The 19,748-nt window shown below is 37.3% G+C and overlaps 5 protein-coding genes across 6 annotated transcripts; 4 read left to right on the top strand and 1 right to left on the bottom strand.

The window, feature by feature from the left end:
* LOC18769569 (probable ubiquitin-conjugating enzyme E2 18) lies at positions 1,461 to 4,118 on the top strand. The gene is made up of 6 exons (XM_007204683.2): positions 1,461 to 1,637; positions 1,778 to 1,881; positions 2,160 to 2,262; positions 2,406 to 2,469; positions 3,296 to 3,384; positions 3,672 to 4,118. Exons 1-6 carry the CDS (start codon positions 1,608 to 1,610, stop codon positions 3,765 to 3,767), a joined length of 486 nt encoding a protein of 161 aa, XP_007204745.1. The 5' UTR covers positions 1,461 to 1,607; the 3' UTR covers positions 3,768 to 4,118.
* LOC109950410 (putative mediator of RNA polymerase II transcription subunit 26) lies at positions 8,134 to 9,510 on the top strand. The gene has a single exon (XM_020569015.1). The coding sequence runs from the start codon at positions 8,134 to 8,136 to the stop codon at positions 9,508 to 9,510; it is 1,377 nt and encodes a 458-aa protein (XP_020424604.1).
* LOC18769332 (epoxide hydrolase A) lies at positions 10,521 to 12,495 on the top strand. Its single transcript, XM_020568162.1, has 4 exons — positions 10,521 to 10,927; positions 11,080 to 11,262; positions 11,354 to 11,589; positions 11,987 to 12,495. Exons 1-4 carry the CDS (start codon positions 10,637 to 10,639, stop codon positions 12,237 to 12,239), a joined length of 963 nt encoding a protein of 320 aa, XP_020423751.1. The 5' UTR covers positions 10,521 to 10,636; the 3' UTR covers positions 12,240 to 12,495.
* On the top strand, positions 13,082 to 15,229 carry LOC18771073 (epoxide hydrolase A). Its single transcript, XM_007202191.2, has 4 exons — positions 13,082 to 13,582; positions 13,668 to 13,850; positions 13,945 to 14,186; positions 14,529 to 15,229. Exons 1-4 carry the CDS (start codon positions 13,301 to 13,303, stop codon positions 14,773 to 14,775), a joined length of 954 nt encoding a protein of 317 aa, XP_007202253.1. The 5' UTR covers positions 13,082 to 13,300; the 3' UTR covers positions 14,776 to 15,229.
* Positions 14,922 to 19,158, bottom strand: LOC18770561 (folate transporter 1, chloroplastic). Of its 2 annotated transcripts, none has more exons than XM_007203985.2 (10): positions 18,842 to 19,158; positions 18,672 to 18,748; positions 18,357 to 18,450; positions 17,834 to 17,927; positions 17,295 to 17,368; positions 16,566 to 16,679; positions 15,667 to 15,738; positions 15,530 to 15,550; positions 15,281 to 15,348; positions 14,922 to 15,074 (listed from the first exon to the last, which is right to left on the bottom strand). In XM_007203985.2, the coding sequence occupies exons 1-10, from the start codon at positions 19,028 to 19,030 to the stop codon at positions 14,942 to 14,944; spliced, it is 936 nt and encodes a 311-aa protein (XP_007204047.1). In that variant the 5' UTR covers positions 19,031 to 19,158; the 3' UTR covers positions 14,922 to 14,941. The 2 variants fall into 2 exon arrangements, with proteins under 2 accessions (XP_007204047.1, XP_020423752.1); XM_020568163.1 differs by having other exon boundaries at positions 16,566 to 16,676.

Genomic DNA, 19,748 nt, shown 5'->3' with positions numbered 1-19,748 from the left:
GAATGTCTATTTTTTATTTTGCCATCAAATTGGAATGTCTATTTGCATCTAGTTCTTTATTCACCACATTATTTTTTAATTTTAATTTTAATTTTTACTTTAAAAATTAATAAAAATAAAAATTAAGGTCCATGGTATACACTGCGATTCGATTGTCACTCATAAAAAAGATTACTTGTAATGCATTTTAAGAAAAGAATCTCTTGCCTTCCCAAGCATATAATGAAACCAAACATTGGAAGATTGCGCATGACAAATTGTCCTGCAACATTTCCATTAATCAAGGCTGGAATATGCTAATCCTAATTGGCCTCAACCAGATACAAACTTTATATTGATAACTTAGAGGTAAAGTCAACTGGAGGCAATGACATAGCCCACCTAAGAAAATGGACACAAATTAAAAAATATGAGGCATTATTTGGTTTTCTTCTTTACTTTTTACTGCTTAGTGTGGACATTGAAACACTGCTTTTGAGTTTGACTTGGCCTTTACTCCAGCCGCCGACCACGTAGACTCGATTATAGAACAATAGTTTTAAGTATCGAAGGTAAAAAAGGTATCAAGTTCGAATCACTAATTCTTTCTCCAAAAAAAAGAAGAAGAGAAACAATAATGTAAGAATCAAATTCTTGAACAAAAGTCACTTACTAATTATTTAACTTATCCACCTGCTTGTGGAAGTGCTTGTTTCAAAGGAATATTTGGCAAATTGACACAATGTGGATATACATGAAGTTGGGTGGAAAGTGGAACCTTACTTCAAAGATACTGAGAGAATCACTAACTGCCTTTCGGCCTTCACTTTGTGGAGCTCAACTCACAAACTATAACTATAGGCTGTGCGCCTAAGAAGCGTCTCTGTTTTTTTTTCTTCTTCTTTTCTTTCAAAGCAAAATGCCCATTTGAAGTGGCCAATGCATATACTGCAAATATGAAAGATAATTGCCCATTGGTCCAACCAAGAGAATCAATTCTAGTAGTGACAATAGGATCCAATTCCCCAAATCTAATCAACAATGGAACAATCTACAAGTGAACAAATTTAAATCATAAAATAAAAAAGTGAATTCATCAAGATTCATAGTTTAAAAAAACGTGAGTTAGACCAGTTGATTATGATATAAGGTTCGAATTTTCTATTTCTCTAAATTAGAGTAGTTATCTCTTGTAAATGTTTGCATGCAATATGAACTCATATTACAATTTTTTTTTGGATTTTCATTGAACAATATAAAACAGCATAAGTATTTAATTGGTAAGTGTCCAAACACTTGAGGGAAAAGACCTACAACTACCAATGAAAAACTCTAAAATAAAAAAACAAAAAAGAGAGACGACGTGATTAGTAGGTAAAAGGAGGCTACGACGTCGTTTAGCCAGGGCGCATAAAGTAACCTCGTCACCGTGAAGAGCCACCTTGGCAGAGATAACAATAAGAAAAAAAATATATAAGTATACAAAATCGGATATGGTGGGGAACACAGACGAGTTGTGAAACCGTGGCCGCCCGGTCCCTCTTTGTCCCTTTCGTCTCTCGTCAACACCACCACCATCACATTCTACTCTCTCTCTCTCTCTCTCGACCATTTTCTAGAGAAAAAGCATGACCAGCTCCTCCGCCTCCGGTCGCAAGGTTTGCCCTAATTTCAAGCGCAGCACAATCTCATAATCGCTTTCTTTTGCAATTTCTGTTTTTTGGTTTTTGATTTTTGATTGGGTTTCTTTGTTTTTGATTTTGATTTTGGGTTTTGTGTTTGTTTTTTCAATTTTCAGACTTTGAGTAAGATTGCTTGCAATCGGCTCCAGAAGGAGCTCCTGGAGTGGCAGGTCAATCCCCCGGCAGGTTTCAAACACAAAGTCACCGATAATCTCCAAAGGTCTTCTCTTTTTTTACTTTCTGTTTGTTTGCCCAGAAAGAAAATTCAATGGAATTAGAGGAGGATAAGAATTTATAACTTATGCATCTCACACTTATTGCCGTTTTCGCTTTTCTGTTTAAATTTCCTTTCTTTTTTTCCCCCTTAACAGTTTTATTTGGCGAATGAACTCTTTTGGGGTTTATGAATGTCTACTTTTTCTCTTCAATGTCTATGTTTTTCTGCTTCAGTTACTTCAATTCAATTCATTATTGTGTTGTGGGATTTGTGATGCAAAGGTGGGTGATTGAAGTCAATGGAGCCCCTGGAACTCTCTATTCTAATGAGACCTATCAGCTTCAGGTCGATTTTCCTGAGCATTACCCAATGGAAGCCCCACAGGTTCGTCCAAATCCATCAGTTTGTGTGATATGCATTTGCTTGAACATATATCTACAAATCATTTTATGTTGGGTAGATTTTGATTTCCATAAAACTGGTGATTTAACCTGTTTTGGTCTGAATCCTTGTGGTGGGATGAACAGGTTATATTTATCCCTCCTGCTCCACTGCATCCTCATATTTATAGCAACGGTCATATCTGTTTAGGTAATTTATGGGTTCCAGTTAATCTTTTGATGTCATAAGTTACTGATCTTTGCTCTGTTTTGTGATAACTGATATGTGATTTGTACATAGTTTAATCATCGATCCTTTTTCTTCTCAGGTACGAGGATTATTTCTTTCTTTCTTTTTCTTGATTTGGTATTCATCATTTGTTAAAAGTGACAGTCTTGTCCTCATAATGGACTTGAATCATCCTTTGTTGCTTTTTTTTTTTTTACACATAAATTTATTATCATTACTTGAAAAATATGAGTCAGTGTTTCATTTCAACCTCAGTTTCTTATCAAAACATTTCTTGCTGAAAATATTTAGTTAGCTGAAACAAATTTTTTGTGAGATAATAATAAAACTTTACTCCTTTATTGGCTGTTGTGAAAGCCTTGTGGGGAAGGAAGAAGCGCGGGGGAAGGGGGGCGTATTTGGTTGTGAAATTGTTTTCGTGACTTATATTGCATAGTAAAGCTAGCCTTGGAAATCCTGCTGAATAGTGATTTTTGCTGTAGGTTTGGTTGGTCATTGCCAGCCTGGATATGTTTAGTCTGTTAGTTCAGATTAATTTTTATGTAATGGAGATTTTAATCATACATAAATTAAAGGTGGTATAATATCACAGCAGCTTTAAGTTGTCATTTTTCATTGCTGACTTCGTGGTGTATCAAACATTCTTTATCTCCCAGGAAAATTGATCCATTATGAATCCAATGAGTTAAAGTTAAAGTTACATTGTATTTAAAAGAATATGATTTTTTTTAGTTTTACCCTCGCTGCCTCACCTGATGTGCTCTATTGTTGATATGGAATTTTGTAGATATTTTGTACGATTCATGGTCACCAGCCATGACTGTTAGTTCCATCTGTATTAGCATTCTCTCCATGCTATCAAGCTCCACCATGAAGGTTTGTGTTCCCTTTTTTCTGCAGCTTGGTGTTTTCAAATCTTTTAACTAGCAAGTCTTTCCCCCCCTCTCCATTAATATACAGAAAAAAACTAGGAAGTATATCATGTCCAGTCACAATTTTGACACTGATTGCATGAGGGTATGCTTTCAATTTATTCTGCTAAAATACCAATCATTATATTGTAAACATTGGGCATGCCCCCTTAAGGAATTTGCAATTAAATGGGATACTAGAGTGAAATATGTAGGGGATATGTATCTAAAGCACTTTGTCCATGCCTGCAGCAACGTCCGGAAGATAATGACCGATATGTAAAGAATTGTAGAAATGGCAGATCTCCCAAGGAGACGAGATGGTGGTTTCATGATGATAAAGTGTAATTACCGGTGCACCGTCTTCCGTCATTAGTTCAAGAAATTAGAGTAGTTGGCTTTTCTGTTCAAAGGATGACGAAGACAAAAGAAAAAGCATTATAAGAAACTGGGGTTTGTCCCAATTGCTCAATAACTCTTTATAGATTGACAATGCCCGGTACTTGTAAAGCAAAGGGAACAATTTGTGTTTCTACTGATTTGTAAGGAACAAACTAAGGGCAGAGGAAGTTGGTATGCTCATAATTTAAGTTCCTTTCTTCTTCCTGTGCTTTGTAGAGGTAAACACCCGCCTCCCTTCAGAGAAGTAGGTGTTGGAATGCATGTTTTCTTGATTGTTATACCATGCTATTACTGTCATTTCGAGTGTCAACTTCAATTTTTTATTTATTTTATGTTTTCATTTGTTTGTGCAATTTGCGTAGAGTGCGCCTCTGGAGAGTAGCTCATACATAGTCAGTCCTGCTCGCCTAAGAACCTAAAAATGAGGTTATGACTCGTGAACAAAAACCACATATAGTTAATAATCTTAACCCTCACTGATGCTCCTCTTTTTACTCAAACAAACCCTTTTAGTTTGCAAAAATAAAAATAAAAATACAAAGAATTTCAACGCTTGTCTTCCTTCCTCCCCAGTAATCTTCTCCTTCTCATCCTCTCCTCTCGCTCTTTTTCACAGATGATATAATAACAGTTGGGATGATAATGTCTTCTGCTTTGGCTTTTGACTACAAAGCCTGTTTGGATTTTGAAAAATATCAACGGAGACAATCTAACCAACCTTTTCAAAGGCAACTTCTTCTTGTGTCTATTGTTTAACTCGACTTCAAATTTTTTCTTTGAATTTTTTATTATAGAAAATTGGTAATTACTCTTCAGAAAACAATTTGGATGTTCTTTCTTTGATTGTGTAGCTTTCTAATGCAAATAATTTGGATGCATACGGCTGTGCCCCCTTAGTAAATAAGAATCTGGAATTAAAATCAAGATGAATGATTCCACCATATTGGTCGGAACCACGGCTATATGAACCTTTCGGATGCAAAACTCAAAGAAGATGGGTTCAGTCGAAATCAACTTGCATCTATTTTTTTGTTTTTTTTTTTTTTGTTTTTGCAAATTAAAAGGGTTGGTTTCAGTAAAAAGAGTAGCATGAGTAAGGGTTAAGACTATTAACTATATGTGCCGATAGATTAATATAAGAGTTTTTATTAAAGAGGATCTCATTTTAAGTTCCTTAGGTGAGCAGGACGACATACATAGGAAGGGCTCTATTGCTGCTTCATTTGGAGAGTAGCTCAGATCGATAGTTTTTCCCATTTTGATACATTTTTAATTTTTAATTTTTTTAGTTTTATATTTTGGGTAATCGCTTAGAATTCATAGTGAAACATGAAATAGACTTCATTTCTGTTTGCTTGGTGAAAGATTTTAGGCAAGATATATTGCACAAGCTTATATAAAAGGGAGATTTTAATGGCAACCCATACTAAGTTTAAGTATGAGTAATTTATTTAAGAGATATTTAGTGATATACCTATTCTTAGCACTAATATTATAAATAAATCCTACACTGTTGAATTTCTATAAACAAATTTAAAAAAAAAACCCAAAAAATGATAGTTAGCCTTATTGAATTTAATATTGATTATTAAATTACTTTGATGCCCTATTGAGTGTTTTGGGTATTTTTATGAGATTTTGGGATTGGGCTTGTTTTAAGAATTGATGGCAGTTTTGCAATTTATAAGAAGTTAAAAGCCTCTTTGTTATGTTGTAAATGGATTTTGGGTGTGTTTCTAAAGTCCATTTCATATAATTTGGGCTCATGTATTGGATATAATAGTGAATCTCCCTTTATTTAACCCTTGTACATAATTACCGTTAAGGACAAAAAGTATTCAAATTAAATTTGCTCACTACACTCCACATATGTTCCTGCAACCCTAGTTAGACTTTTTTCTCAAACCATCATGTTTCTACAACCCTAATGAGGTTTATACGCTTATATTGGTGAAAAAATATATTGTATTTATTCATGAAGGGTGAGATTGACGTTAGAGAGGCTTCAAATGAGTTATGAGTTTATTTTTTGCCGTTTTTCAAGCTTAGGATTTCATGATGGTTCACTGGTTGCGTTTAGCACACCAGTACCCAACGCGATAGGTAAGTTCGGTGGGATGCCACTGAAATATTGCACCTATTTCGGTGGTGTTTGACCGGACGTTAACTTCAGATGCAGTGGAGATCCACCATAATATGGAACAGTGTTCGGTGGCGTATTACCAATTTTTGCCTACAATTCAGTGGCAACGAACCGAAATATATTTATTTTTTCAGTAACTTATTTTCGACTACAAATTTAATGTAATATATTTTGACCTTACTCTCATTGAAGGAACGAAAACAAGGTGACGCCCTTAAAATAGATGACACATCATCCAATGTGATGGTCATCTCACCAAAAGGCATGTCAAAGATGTTCATTTTGGGATGCCATCTCTCAATGAAGGTAGATACAACAATCTTATCTACATTCCGATAAGAATACCTAATAAGTTGCTCTAATCCAAACCTCTAAATGTACCATTTGAATATACCATTATTTGGATTAGCCCACCAATTTCACCAACGAAGGGTAAATGTACAAACTCAATAACGAATTCGGTAGATGATCACTGAAACAAGAAACAAAATTCAAGGAAACAAAAAACGAATTCAGTAGACTACCACTGAAAAATGGAAACATATTCGGTGGACTACTACTGAAAACATAAACATATTAGGTGGATAGCCACTGAAAAACGAAAACAAATTCGTTGGACTACCACTGAACAAGGTAACGATTTCAGTGGGGTTTACACAGGTAAGTTAAGAAATAGGGTTCATAAGGGCAATCTAGGAAGAAAAATAAGGTGTAATGAGTAATTTTAAAATTTACGGAAATTCAGTGGGGTGTAAGAAGAATATGGGGTGCAAAGAGCAAGTTTTGAGGTGCCAATAAAATTACCCTATATAAATTTGGGAAAATTAATCCAATTTGATGTTAAAATTCTTCCCTGAACCATAAATCTTATATGTCATAAGTATTATTATGATAGTAATCACTACAATAAACTAAAGCAAAAGAGGGGTTCCTTATGTTTGCTATTTGGAATTGCTAATGTGTGATGGAGATATTGAAGGTGTGTCGCCTGTTGATCCTCTTGTTTTTGTTAACATAATTTGAATTGGGAAAGAATATGATAGTGAAACTAAATATGTTCGAACGAATAAATCTTTAATTTCCTCAAATACCTTATTTTAAAGCTTGGTTTGCACAGCAGCACCACACAAAAACTTTCTAATAAGCATGTAATAAGTTTGATGTGCATGGCAGGACGACACAATTTTTGTTCTTGTACATTTATGGTCTGCTATCACAATAGTAACAGTATACACTTACAACATGAAATTCATGCTAAAAGAAATGAAATTTGTGACCCTAACAAATTAGTTGGTTTTCACAGAACCAGCATAAAAATTTCATGCGTGGTTCTCTGCCGCAGGAGCTCACGAGCCTTTCCAACAGGGCAGGCTAGTCTCTCTGCTGAGTAGAAGACGCTAACACGCGTGCAAGAAATTTTTTCTATCACCATATGGCCCATCTCATTTTTTTCATTGTAAATATTGATCAAGGCTTTTTTTATTATTATTACTTTTATATATTTATCAGGCATGTATCGAAAGAAATATTTTTCAAAAAATTACACAAACTCATAAGATAACGCAGTTAACCGGTAAAAGAGAGAGAGAGAGAGAGAGAGAGAGAGAGAGAGAGCATGGAAGGAAAAAAAAACTAATATACACAATTATTACCCCATGAGGTATAATTTTATAAATATACATTTTCTTCTCGTTCCAATAAGTTATCATCTTTAATTGAAGAATGGAAATAAAAAAATTATAAACGTAAAATGTTACTACTCAATGAAGGCTTGGAACGACTCAAATTATGAGCCTTCCTATGAATCTAAATCACATATGTATGTGTCCTCTTTTAAAAAAGAAGAAGAAAGTTTGAATTCTTGGAAAAAAAAGAAGAAAGTTTTAACTAAAAAAAAAAATGCAATATGCAATAAGAAAAACAGGAAACAAAATCTTTTAATTATTTGGTTCTTTCCCGATTTCTTCTTAACTTGGAGAGCACGAAAGGATTTTGGGGTTTCCTTGGCGAGAAAGGATAACTGACTCAAGAATTGTATATATATAGAGGGTCAAACCTTCTTCTCCATCGCGCTGATCATAGCATCCATCAGAAACCCTTAAGTCTCTCTCTCTCTCTCTCTCTGATCAATCAGAAACCCTAGGAAACACTCTGTTCTAACTTCTAATCATGGCCAAGTTCGCCAACTCTTTCGACCTGCTGGGCGAGACCGAAGACATCGATGTCAAGGAACTCATCAGCGCGGTTGATGAGAGGGCCGAGTTTTTGGAGGTGAAGAAGAAGGCGATAGAGTCGGCGAAGAAAAGGGCGATGGAGGAGGAGAAGAGGAAGAAGGAGGCGGAGAAGAGGAAGGAGGGGGAGAAGAGGGAGCGGCTGAGGCTGAGTATTCAAAAACATTTATTACTCGGAGGACAAAAGAATAATAATGGGTTTTACAGAAGAGGCCAGAACAGCCAAAGGGATTTCAATTCCCAGAATTTTCGTGCTGCGCCGAAATCTGCTGATGATACTAGATCTGTCTCCAGTGCTGCTAGCATTGTGTTGTCAGAGATATCTTTTGGGAGCTTTTGCAAAGCGGATTTTGAAGAGTTGATGAAGAAGAAGAAGAAGGAGACTGAAGTTGTTGTGGAGGATGGAAAGAAAAAGTCAAATATCAATGGAAGTCTGAGGAGAAAACTGAAGAAGAAGAGGAACGAGGAGAAAAGCCACAGCGAGAATGCAGCAGCTGCTGGTGATACTACTGGTGCTGCTGTGATTGCTCCTGTTCAGAACAAGCCTACTCTTTCATACACTTTGAAAGAATATGAGAAGATGAATATGAAGAAGGGTGAGAATAAAGAAACCGCTGTCGAACAGCCGCCTCAGCCTGCACAACGGCATCCCGAGCAGCCTCAAGACCACCATCCTGCACAATGGCAGACCAAGCAGTCTGCACAACAGAAGGCCAAGCAGTCTGCACAACGGCAAACCAAGCAGCCTCAATACCGCCATCCACCACAGCCTGCACAACAGCAACTCCAGCAGCCTCAATACCGTCATCCACCACAGCCTGCACAACAGCAACCCCAGCAGCATCAATACCGCCATCCTGCACAACGGCAGACCAAGCAGTCTGCACAACGGCAGCCCAAGCAGCCTCAAAACCGCCATCGACCGCAGCCTGCACAACAGCAGCCCAATCAGTCTGCACAACAGCTGCCCAACCAGCCTGCACAACAGCAGCCCAATCAGCCTGCACAACAGCAGCCCAACCAGCCTGCACAACAGCCGCCCAACCAGCCTGCACAACAGCCGCCCAACCAGCCTGCACAACAGCAGCCCAATCAGTCTGTACAACAGCCGCCCAACCAGCCTGCACAACAGCAGCAGCTTAATAACAGGAATGACGGCTCCTGGAATCCAGTGAAGGATCGTAGACGGCGGCGAGATTGGGTTAACTATAACTCTGATGGTAGGTTTGAAGAAAATTGTTCGCGACAGGCCAGGGTTGCGAATAAGGAATTTTTGATAAATCCTGCTGAATTTCCAACCCTGAGCAGTAAATAATTGTATTTGTTTGGAGATAGATTTTGAACTTTTCCTAGTTGAGTTACTCTACAAGTAGCCATTGAGGCACTTTTTTGGATGGTGATGAAAACTGTTTTCACTTTAATAAAAAGTTTTTGCAGTATTGCTTTATTAATTTCCTTGGTGTTCAATGTGTTTAATTCCTTAGCCAAATAAAAAAAATTTAACAATCCAGGCACAGCCACAGTATGTGAAAGTTTTGGGACAGAAACAATCTTAAACTCTTCTAAATCTTCGTATGCACATAGAAATCAAAGCAAAATAATGAGTGTTTCTCTGGGGTTAATTAAGAACAATCAACTTGTCTGTAAAGCATGGTCAACAAGATTAAGGAACGCCATTTCTTGTTGCTGCAGCCTGATAGAGAAGACGAACTTGTGATGGTACGTTGTAAGGCAATTAGCCGGATGTTCATTTTGAGTTGAATCTTAGCTGAATTTCCAACCCTGTAACAATTTGATTATTTAGAAGAAAGAGGTTTTGGTCTCATGCGCAAGACTAACTCATAAAAGTTCCACCTAGGGAAAAAATGCAGAGATACATAAAGGGAAGAGAATGCCACGTAGTATAACGAATCAGTGGTTTTTTAATTAAAGTGTTCATTCTCCCTTCCAAATTAGCACCGCTATAACTGTAGTCTTCGTTTTCAACTTTCCGTAAAATATGATATTTCACTCATTACTCATCATTTTCAACCTATCCATCATTTGATATTTCTAGTGGTCAAGCTGACATTATCACTTTGTTCTTTAGACTTCTGGTGCTTCTAGAACATTGTAGAGATTGCTCTTCAAAATGGGCTGAGCTAGGCTGTTTATCTTGGGCTTGGTTAAGTATTGATGGGCTGGGTTGATATTTTAAGAGATAAAGTATAAAATAATTGTTGACTAAAGTTTTTGAGTGATATACAAACCACCTTGATCCAGAGTCTAATGCGATGTTTATCATCTTTGACTAATATTGCCCTCAAATCCACCAACTACGCCATCCTTTTAATTCAACGTACATTAATTAAATTATATACAAAGCACCTTGATCATCACTGCCGGCCTTTGAACATACCTCTCTCAGCTCTCTCCGAGACTTGAGGACTTGTACAGAGATCATGGATTACATGATTGAAGTAAATCACCAGAGGATCAAAACCAATGGAATTTGGCTGCATGTAGCAGAAAAAGGAACAGGTCCTCTTGTTCTCTTGCTTCATGGCTTCCCAGAACTCTGGTATGCTTGGCGCCACCAGATCAACCACTTGGCCGAGAATGGCTACCATGTGGTGGCGCCTGACTTGAGAGGCTATGGTGACTCTGATTCTCCTCTCAACCCCAATTCCTACACCATTTTCCACATAGTTGGAGACCTCGTCGGCTTACTTGACCATTTTGGTCAACAGAAGGTGAGAAGCTTTTGTCCAACCCCAATTAAACCAAAAGTTTATAAAACTGTTCTGTTTATGAACTTTTATGAACATGTTCATGTCATGATTTATGTTTCAGTGAGGTGTTTAAGGATTCTTTGACATTCTTATATGTTTTGTGGTTTGAGAAGGCATATGTTGTGGGGCATGATTGGGGAGCTGTTGCTGGGTGGCATTTGAGCTTGTTTAGGCCTGATAGAGTGATAGGGCTGGTAAATCTATCTGTTCCATACTTTCCAAGATCTCCAACAACTAAAACTACAGAAGCAATCAGAGAATTGTATGGAGATGGAACTCATGTCATTCAATTCCAGGTACCTCCTTAATTTCTCTCCACAATTCTTGGTTGCATATGTATATGTGTATGTGTGTGTCACTTTTAGTTATGGTTTCTTGGCTGAGAAGGAACCAGGAAGAGCAGAGAGAGCGTTTGCAAGGTATGACTACACGACGGTGATGAAGAAGTTCTTGCTGATAACCGACAACATGATAGCTCCTCCGGACATGGAATTTATTGATTTCCTGGACACAAAGTCAGCATTGCCAGCGTGGCTAACTGAAGAGGATATCCGGGTCTTCGCTGAAAAATTTGAGGAATCTGGATTCACTGGTCCTTTTAACTACTATCGTGCAATGGACTTGTAAGTGTGTAGAAACTTTACTTTGTTCTTCCTTTCTGGAAAGATGCTCTTTCCAAGCTAGGCCTTAGGTACAACCATCATATGCAAAGATACTTATTCTGTTCCAGTTTTAATGAACTTAATTAATCACAAGCTTTTATTCTGTTAACATATAAGTTAAGGATAATAACCCCACTTCACTTTGAAAACACATGAAATTGAATCCCAAGTTTCTTCCCTGCCTTCGGCCAGAATAAAATACAAGGTAAAGGAAAGAAAAGCCTTTTATTAAGGAAAATGCAGCCAGCTCACCTGTGCAGGCTTTGGCCAATACAACAGACCAACTCACCCATGTTGGTCTGCAGTAACTTTTGGTCCTGTTGTTTTGTTGACTGATACTAGTGATTGTGATAAACAGGAGTTGGGAGCTTCTTGCACCCTGGCAAGGATCGAAAATTACGGTACCTGTGAAGTTCATGATTGGTGACAAAGATTTCGGCTTTAAGTCATATGGAACAAGTGAATATGTGCTAGGTGATGATTTCAGGAGCCTTGTCCCCAACCTTGAAGTGGTTGTTATAGGCGGCCACCATTTCATCGAGCAAGAGAACCCTCAAGAAGTCTCCAGCCAAATACTTTCCTTCCTGCGTGAACATCCTGTAGATCAATGAAATTGTTTAGTGTGCTTCTGAATAAATCCCAAATGGTTTGTGGGGTACATTGAACCAATATGGGGTTCAATTAAAACCATCCTTTTCTTTGTTCTGTATCAGGGTTGGATAATTTTCTGTGCTTTGTGTTTGTTCTTTCTTCTTCTTAAGGCATTTAGAAATTCTGTTTATAACCTAATGTAATGGCCTCTTTGACATGCCAAATTAACTACCACCTGGTTTGTGAAATAAGTTTTGGAAATTTTTAAATTTATCAGTGACATGAACATAACCAAAGATTTTGTTAATTGTAAGGTGGCTGCATTCAAACTTGTTGATTTGGGGAAGGGTATAGGCCTTGTTCCATAACAGAAGCGAAAAACTTCATAGATTGACACAAAGCAAATGGTTTATATTTCTTGGTTGCAGTTCAATACAACCAAATCCTTCTGTTAATTTGTACTTACAATACTAAAAACTTCTGAAAGATAATTCTACACCTACACAATTTTGTTTTTTTTACAATTAGTTTACTCTATGACCAAACGCCGATGTCGCATTTCCACGATATAACACAAGATGGGTTGCAATAATAACATACAAAACCATATAAGCACGCAGCCATAAAACAATTTTATACACCAAAAAAGAAGAAGAAAATAAAAATAATGGTAGATGGTAGTTTCCAGGAAAATGATCAAGAGGAGACTGTCAAGCACTGATATTTAGTTTCCTGTGGAACCACGGGAATTGTCAACAAATACATGAAAACTAAGAAATTGAGAAGACCAATAAAAGTTAATTGAGACCATCCAGCAAATAAGAATAGCAATCAGGTCAAGAAAATTGTACCTTTCTGCACCATGACTAGCTTTGGAGAATTTGATACGTTACTCTCACCTTTGGTCTGCTTCAAAGTTCTCATCTTTGACCGTATGAAATTCAGAGAGTTGCCAAATCATTTTCCACATATTAATTACACATATATAATTGAGCTATAAAAGGCCAGTCCAGTCACACCATTAAGCACACCAGTTGGTTTTATTTTTATTTTATTTTCTGAGACTTGAAGAGAAGAGAATATGAATGAGGTGACTCACCAAAGGATCAAGACAAATGGGATATGGATGCACATAGCAGAGCAAGGGACAGGCCCTCTTGTGCTTCTCCTCCATGGCTTCCCAGAAATATGGTATTCGTGGCGCCACCAGATTGGTTACTTGGCTAAGCATGGCTACCATGTTGTTGCTCCTGATATGAGAGGCTATGGTGATACTGACTCTCCTCTGAGTCCTACCTCCTACTCTATTCAACACCTTGTTGGAGACCTTGTTGGCATTCTTGATCATTTTGGTGAACAAAAGGTTTTTTTTCTTTCTTTCCTGTTTTCTTCTTCTGTGTTTTATTTTATAGTGACTGTTTTGATTGTTTGTCTCTCTTATTTGAAAGGCATTTATAGTGGGACATGACTTTGGAGCCATTGCAGCTTGGCATCTGAGCCTGTTCAGGCCTGACAGAGTCAAGGCGCTGATTGCACTTTCTGCTCCATACTTCGAAAGATCTTCCAGCACCAGGGATTCTGAATCTGCGAGGCGAATTTTCGGTGACGGGTGTTATGTTTATCAGTTTCAGGTTCTTTTTTAGTCAAGACATGAACATGTTCTTCAAGTTAGCAATTGTGTTATGTGTTTGTGTAATTGTATTTGTAATTTGTGTATGGTGGTAGCAACCAGGAAGAGCAGAAAAGTCGTTTGCAAGATATGATTATTTGACAGTGATGAAGAAATTCTTGCTGTACAACAAGACAGATTATTTGGTAGCTCCTCCTGGAATGGAGATCATTGATTATTTGGAGACACCAGCTGTGTTGCCACCATGGATTTCTGAGGAGGACCTCCAAGTCTATGCTGAAAAGTTTGAAGAATCTGGCTTCACTGGTGCCCTCAATTATTTTCGTACAATTGAGCAGTAAGTATAGAGTCTGTAGACACACCAACTAACAACCCAAAATTCCCCCAATTTTATTTGGGTTTTGGCTCATAAAAAAGGTAGAAATAGGATCATATCATATCATATCAACTTTAACAAATTGAAGAATTTATGGTTTACCTGCACAAATTTTTGTACGCGGTTTGATTTGGTGGTGGGGTGGGTTGTTAGCTAGCTTAATTGACAAGTCAACCGCAAAGAATATTCAAATGGCTTTTGAATTTTAAGAAAATCCCAATTTGATTTGTCTTGTTTTCAGGAGCTTTATTGATGTAAGTTGGCTAATCTTTTACATCTGTTAATTTTGAAAATCGGAAACAGGTACTGGGAGCTCATGGGACCATGGCAAGGATCAAAGATAACTGTTCCAGCAAAGTTGATTGTAGGTGACAAAGACATTGGCTTTGAAATTCTGGGCACAAGGGAATATGTGAAAGGAAGTGTTCTCAAGAGTCTTGTGCCAGACCTGGAAGTCGTGATTTTAGATGGCCACCATTTTATCCAGCAAGAGAAGGCTCAAGAAGTCTCAGACGAAATTCTTTCCTTCCTGCGCAAATTTTCGACATAATAAGACTTTCCTCCACTTTGAATGAGTTTTGTATTTCCTTTTTTTCACAACTTAATGCTTTGTTGAATATACCTTTCAACACATTTTATTACCACATTTCCAACCTCAAATAATGTTGTTGTTGTAGCTAGAACGAGTGCTCAAAATTGAGGATCAAAAGAAGACCTTACTCATTCGTTCTAGCAAATTTTAGAAATTTCAGTACATTTTCGTATACAATAAATGTTATTGAAGCAGCAGGAACATTTTTCAGAAGATTTGGGGTGATTCCCTTGTAGAAACCTCTAACGCCCTCAAACCTACAGCCCCAACAAAGAAGGAAAGGTTAGCATCCTAAGACAAGAAAAAAAAAAAAAAATCGAAGGGGATAAATATCATGGAAGGAAAGGCCATCTAGCTACCTGATCTCTTGTAACATTCATTACCAATCGAATCAGATAGAGATTTGCATAAAGAAATTATTTCCAGATATTTGCATCATATGAAAGCTAAATTTCATACTTACCGTACAGTTTCCCTTATCACATGCCAGCTATCCATATATCTTGGAATTCCTTCACTGCTAGGTCGTTGCTGACAAAATGAGAAAAATCTCATTAATAAGGAATACGAGCAATCCATAAACATGTATAAGCACAAACGGCAACTTCAAAAGTTATGCTGAAGGGTTTTAGTAATAAAAGCTCGGACTGTTTCAGACTGGGGAAACTTCTATATATTGAGACGATATATAGAGAAAACATTATGGATATACCTGCAATCGAGATCGCATCACCTGAAAAATGAAAAGAAAGAAAAAAGTCATCACAACCACACAAGTAGTAATCTACAAATGAAATGAACATCTAGAAGAATTTTACATCAATGCCAAAAATATATATTTATGCATGCCTGGAATGGATAAGATAGAAGAATGGCAGCAACTTTAGATGATGCCCCCAAAGCTGCATAGTCAACTGAATTCTGTGCAAAAAACAATAGCCAATAAGACCTCGTAACCAGGCTGGTTAATTTGCCTAATGAGCTCAATCCAAGACCTGATTTGCACACCCTTAAACTTGAACAGATGGAACCAAAGAGCAACAAGATTACCATACAACAAAAGATGATCTACATTATAGTAGCTGTGTAAACACCTAGACTTCTCCCAGATGCATCTTCATGAATTTGATATCCTCCCATTAGTAAATTCAATAAAGCGAAGGTTTCCCATATTCTTCGGGTAAAATAAAGTGGACAAAAAAACTAAATGACAGTTCCCCCATGAAAGTAAGTGTAGAAGAAAAGAAATTAAAATGACAGTGAATTGATAAGATAGATTCCCATTAGTAAAATATATAGTATATGCGCTTCTATAATAATCCTACACCTCACCACTAGGTAGAGTTAACATGCTGTGTTATTAACCCCATATATGTAGTAGATGATCAGGCACAAGGAATGTATGTGTTTTCCTCAATCATGAACAAAAAACAGGCATAATGAGCAGAAGAGACGTACTATAATCTGATTCATGTTATTGCCAAACATCTACAAGCCCATACGTACATATACAAAAATTTGTACACCAATTACCAAATCACATTTCCGCACCAACCTGGGATTCTTCATTTGGTGCAGTAAATACTAGACAATTGACTAGAAAATAAATTTACCAACTACCAAAAGGGACCTCTGTATTGAACTATATGTGAAATGGGAATGTAAAGTAACAATTCCAGAACAAGTAGATCTATGGATTAAAATAGGTCCATTACTACAGAACATTAGCTGCATGAACAGAGAAATACCAACACTGAATCAGCACTTCCAGAATGCCTTCTCCTTTTTTTAGACTTGAAGTCAACAACTACTTTACGGAGTTCTTCATATGCTGTGAATTGAATAGCACCATGAGATACCTGCTGAAACAACACGAAGATCTGTAAGCTGCAAAGTTGTGAAGCATGAAAGACTAAACAGATTTTTGGCATGAGTGATACATGTGTATGCTATAATGCACTTATAATCTTCAAATGCAATTAAGTGTAGAAGTACACAATAATCTCCAGAAGCATTTCCATCTCGCCACTCAGCAGTGTATATCATCAGATATGTAAGACACCCCGCCTTATTTTCCCACTACAATTTTTTCGCAATTTTCTTCAGTTTCCTTTTACATGGATAAACTCTAAGTGCCAAAATCTTTGAATAACATCACAAATCATGAACATGGTATTCTTTTAGTGATGGTTAGAAGCTGTAAACAGAGGCTCTTAAGTGTCCATGGGAAGAAAACACAGTGAACCCCAACTCCTCTGTACAACTCTTATAAATGATTAAGGAAAACCAAACATTTTTGTTGTTAGTTGCGGATAAAGTGATACCCATATTGATTGTTTCATATGAGAGAGAGAGAGAGAGAGAGAGAGAGAGAGAGAGAGAGTCATTATTTTCTAATCTTTAAATATTATACTGTACATCTGTGCGAGAAAACAAAGGCAGACCACCATAGAAAAAGCTCATAGACAACAACATACCAGAAAAAGACTGGGAAGAAGACCTTTATAAAGCGCAGCCCACCCTTCCTCTCTCACTATAGTTCTTAAGGCATCTGAAATATGATTAAAAATAAAAAGAAAAAACAAGTTATGAACATAAGGACATAGAAGAAAAATTCTCTGAAATAGACACGTCAATGGTGATTGAGCAAATGCATTTAAGTGATAGCTTTTGCAAAATCCCTGGAACCAGGAAGTTTTCTAGTTTGGTATTTGTAACGGTGGTGAAGTTTGGGGTTGACTGAACATGTATGCTTGATATCTTTATTGGCTTTCTGATAAAAAGATATAATTAAAGCAAAGCAAACTTCATGACAATTATAATTCTGTCCTATCTTCTATGAACTACTTGATAGCCAAGCAAACCAATCTTATAAAAGAGTCAAATTCTGGAAGTCTACATCAGGGGTAGTTTATCTTCACCACAAACTAAATAAATAAACAAATAAGTAATATTTAGCATGAAAAAAACTAATTGCAGGCATCACTATCAAGTTTAAGTAAGATATGGAGCAGACCATAAAACCCAGAATATGGTTGAGTTTGATGAAGAGGAGTCTGAAGCTGCAATCTTGTTTTTACAAGCCAAATAGGATTTGTGCACAAAGAAACCTGACAAAATCACAAGTTTGCTATCATCTATAGGTAACCATGTGCTAAAATCCTGCCTACCTTCTAAAAATATTAGAAGGGAACAGAAAATGGAGTTATATTCCTCTAAACACTTGTAAATCATTGCACCAAGCCAAAAGAACAAAATGACCACCTTCGGAACAATGTTCTTATTCAGGAAGGTGCTAAACTCCAACTGGGAGTCTGGTATATTCAAGGATTCTTTTAACTAACCAGATATTTTCGTTAAAAGTTTCAACAAGTGTCTTGATTTCAAAGCACAAAAAATTGGATACCTAAGGATGCAGAGTGCGGGAATCATGTGTGTGCCATATGCAAATAAAAACAACCACCAGGATCAGATAACAGTTTCAGAAGAAAAAAAAATTCCATTAATGTCTTTTCAATCAACGTTTGCAGAATACTCACCAAAGCACCAGCTTCTGCTGCAGAAGCGAGATGAAGACCAGGGCTCAGCTGCTCATCCCTGTTTTTAGAATACCTTTGTTTCGCTCTTCCATAGCTACATAATACAGAGATTTTGTTTAATTCGTAACATCTTTCAGCAAACAAGAACGAAAAAACAAAAAACACAAAAATCCAAATGAAAAAAAACCAATTACAACTGCATTGCGAAGATAGAATCCATTGGTATGCGTGGCAGGAACATTCATCAAGTAAAAAAATTCAATTTACACTGGAGCTGAAGGCATATATTCTAAAAGCCCATACATTGTTACTTACAAGAAGAAATATAAGCCCCATGAAACAGTGGAACCAAGAACAGCAGGAGAAAAGCCTGCATAGAGTCCTCCCAAGCCCTGCAAGACAAAGCAATGTGAACCAAATCATCATCAACAACAAAAACCCTAAGGTGGGTTTTGACAAGGTGAACCGAGGATATATGTATATACCTCCAATCGAGCAATGGTGAAAATGGCGTGAGCCGTGTTCTTGTAAGTTGGAAGATTGGAGACTCGACCATCGTGGACTTGAAATCTCGTACGGACAACGTCTAGAGGATGCATCGCCGCGACAGTGGCGAACCCGGCGATGGCGCCGGCGGTGGCAGTTTCCCACTGCCACTGCGACGCCGACGACATTTGAATTTCACGGCAGATTCAAAAGCTTGGTAGTTCCGACTACAGCGGCAGCCGGCAGGTCTTAAACCACCACTGTTGCCTTGTGCTCTGCAGCTTGGGTTCTGAAAGCAGCAGGCTTTTCTCTGCAATCGCTTACAGGTACAAGACCTGGCGGTTTCGATTTGAAATCCTAAAACGACGGCGTTATATAACGAACGACTACCGAATAACGAGGTGGGCTTTGCCTCTGAGTCTTGTCTTGAGTGCTGTCAGATGCGAAAGACGGCGTCGTTTCAAGTGGAAGGTTGGATACGGTGTCATTTTGGAAGTGTTTTGACTCGGTGTTTACTCTACTGTTTTTTTTTTTTTAAAAAAAATTTTTTATTTTAATTTTTGTGATAAAAGGTTATTAATACATGTTGGTTGGTTATAACAGATTTTAGTCCAGATACCAAGTAATGAGGGTTCCAATTCCATTGCCAAAGCTAAATGAAATTGGGTTCAATTTTTCTGGAGGGATATATGATATATCTATAAAACCCAAGTGGAGAAATAGAAAGCACCTCCCACTTCCCTTTTTCTTCAATAAAATCTCCATAGACTTTCTCTTTTGAGAAAGATTGTGAAACAAGGAACCATAAAAATGGCTTCTATTGATCATGATGATGAAGACATGGCTAAAGCTCTTGCTTACATAGAGCACATGCTTTTGGATTATGATGATGAGTTGGAAGAAGAT

The sequence above is a fragment of the Prunus persica genome, chromosome G7, assembly GCF_000346465.2.
Source record: "Prunus persica cultivar Lovell chromosome G7, Prunus_persica_NCBIv2, whole genome shotgun sequence".
NCBI lineage: Eukaryota > Viridiplantae > Streptophyta > Magnoliopsida > Rosales > Rosaceae > Prunus > Prunus persica.
This window is presented reverse-complemented; position numbering and strand designations above follow the sequence as displayed.

Bases quoted from the DNA above. Each gene is read 5' to 3' on its own strand.
- LOC18769332 (XM_020568162.1), top strand. From the start codon at position 10,637: ATGGATTACATGATTGAAGTAAATCACCAGAGGATCAAAACCAATGGA. The intron at 10,928-11,079 runs GTGAGAAGCTTT...TGGTTTGAGAAG, and splicing joins ACCATTTTGGTCAACAGAAG to GCATATGTTGTGGGGCATGA. The intron at 11,263-11,353 runs GTACCTCCTTAA...TTGGCTGAGAAG, and splicing joins CTCATGTCATTCAATTCCAG to GAACCAGGAAGAGCAGAGAG.
- LOC109950410 (XM_020569015.1), top strand. From the start codon at position 8,134: ATGGCCAAGTTCGCCAACTCTTTCGACCTGCTGGGCGAGACCGAAGAC.
- LOC18769569 (XM_007204683.2), top strand. From the start codon at position 1,608: ATGACCAGCTCCTCCGCCTCCGGTCGCAAG. The intron at 1,638-1,777 runs GTTTGCCCTAAT...TTCAATTTTCAG, and splicing joins CCTCCGCCTCCGGTCGCAAG to ACTTTGAGTAAGATTGCTTG. The intron at 3,385-3,671 runs GTTTGTGTTCCC...CCATGCCTGCAG, and splicing joins TATCAAGCTCCACCATGAAG to CAACGTCCGGAAGATAATGA.
- LOC18770561 (XM_007203985.2), bottom strand. From the start codon at position 19,030: ATGTCGTCGGCGTCGCAGTGGCAGTGGGAAACTGCCACCGCCGGCGCC. The intron at 17,928-18,356 runs GTGAGTATTCTG...TGATTTTGTCAG, and splicing joins CAGCAGAAGCTGGTGCTTTG to GTTTCTTTGTGCACAAATCC. The intron at 16,680-17,294 runs GTATGTTGTTGT...GTGTTGTTTCAG, and splicing joins TTCTTCCCAGTCTTTTTCTG to CAGGTATCTCATGGTGCTAT.
- LOC18771073 (XM_007202191.2), top strand. From the start codon at position 13,301: ATGAATGAGGTGACTCACCAAAGGATCAAGACAAATGGGATATGGATG. The intron at 13,583-13,667 runs GTTTTTTTTCTT...CTTATTTGAAAG, and splicing joins ATCATTTTGGTGAACAAAAG to GCATTTATAGTGGGACATGA. The intron at 13,851-13,944 runs GTTCTTTTTTAG...GTATGGTGGTAG, and splicing joins GTTATGTTTATCAGTTTCAG to CAACCAGGAAGAGCAGAAAA.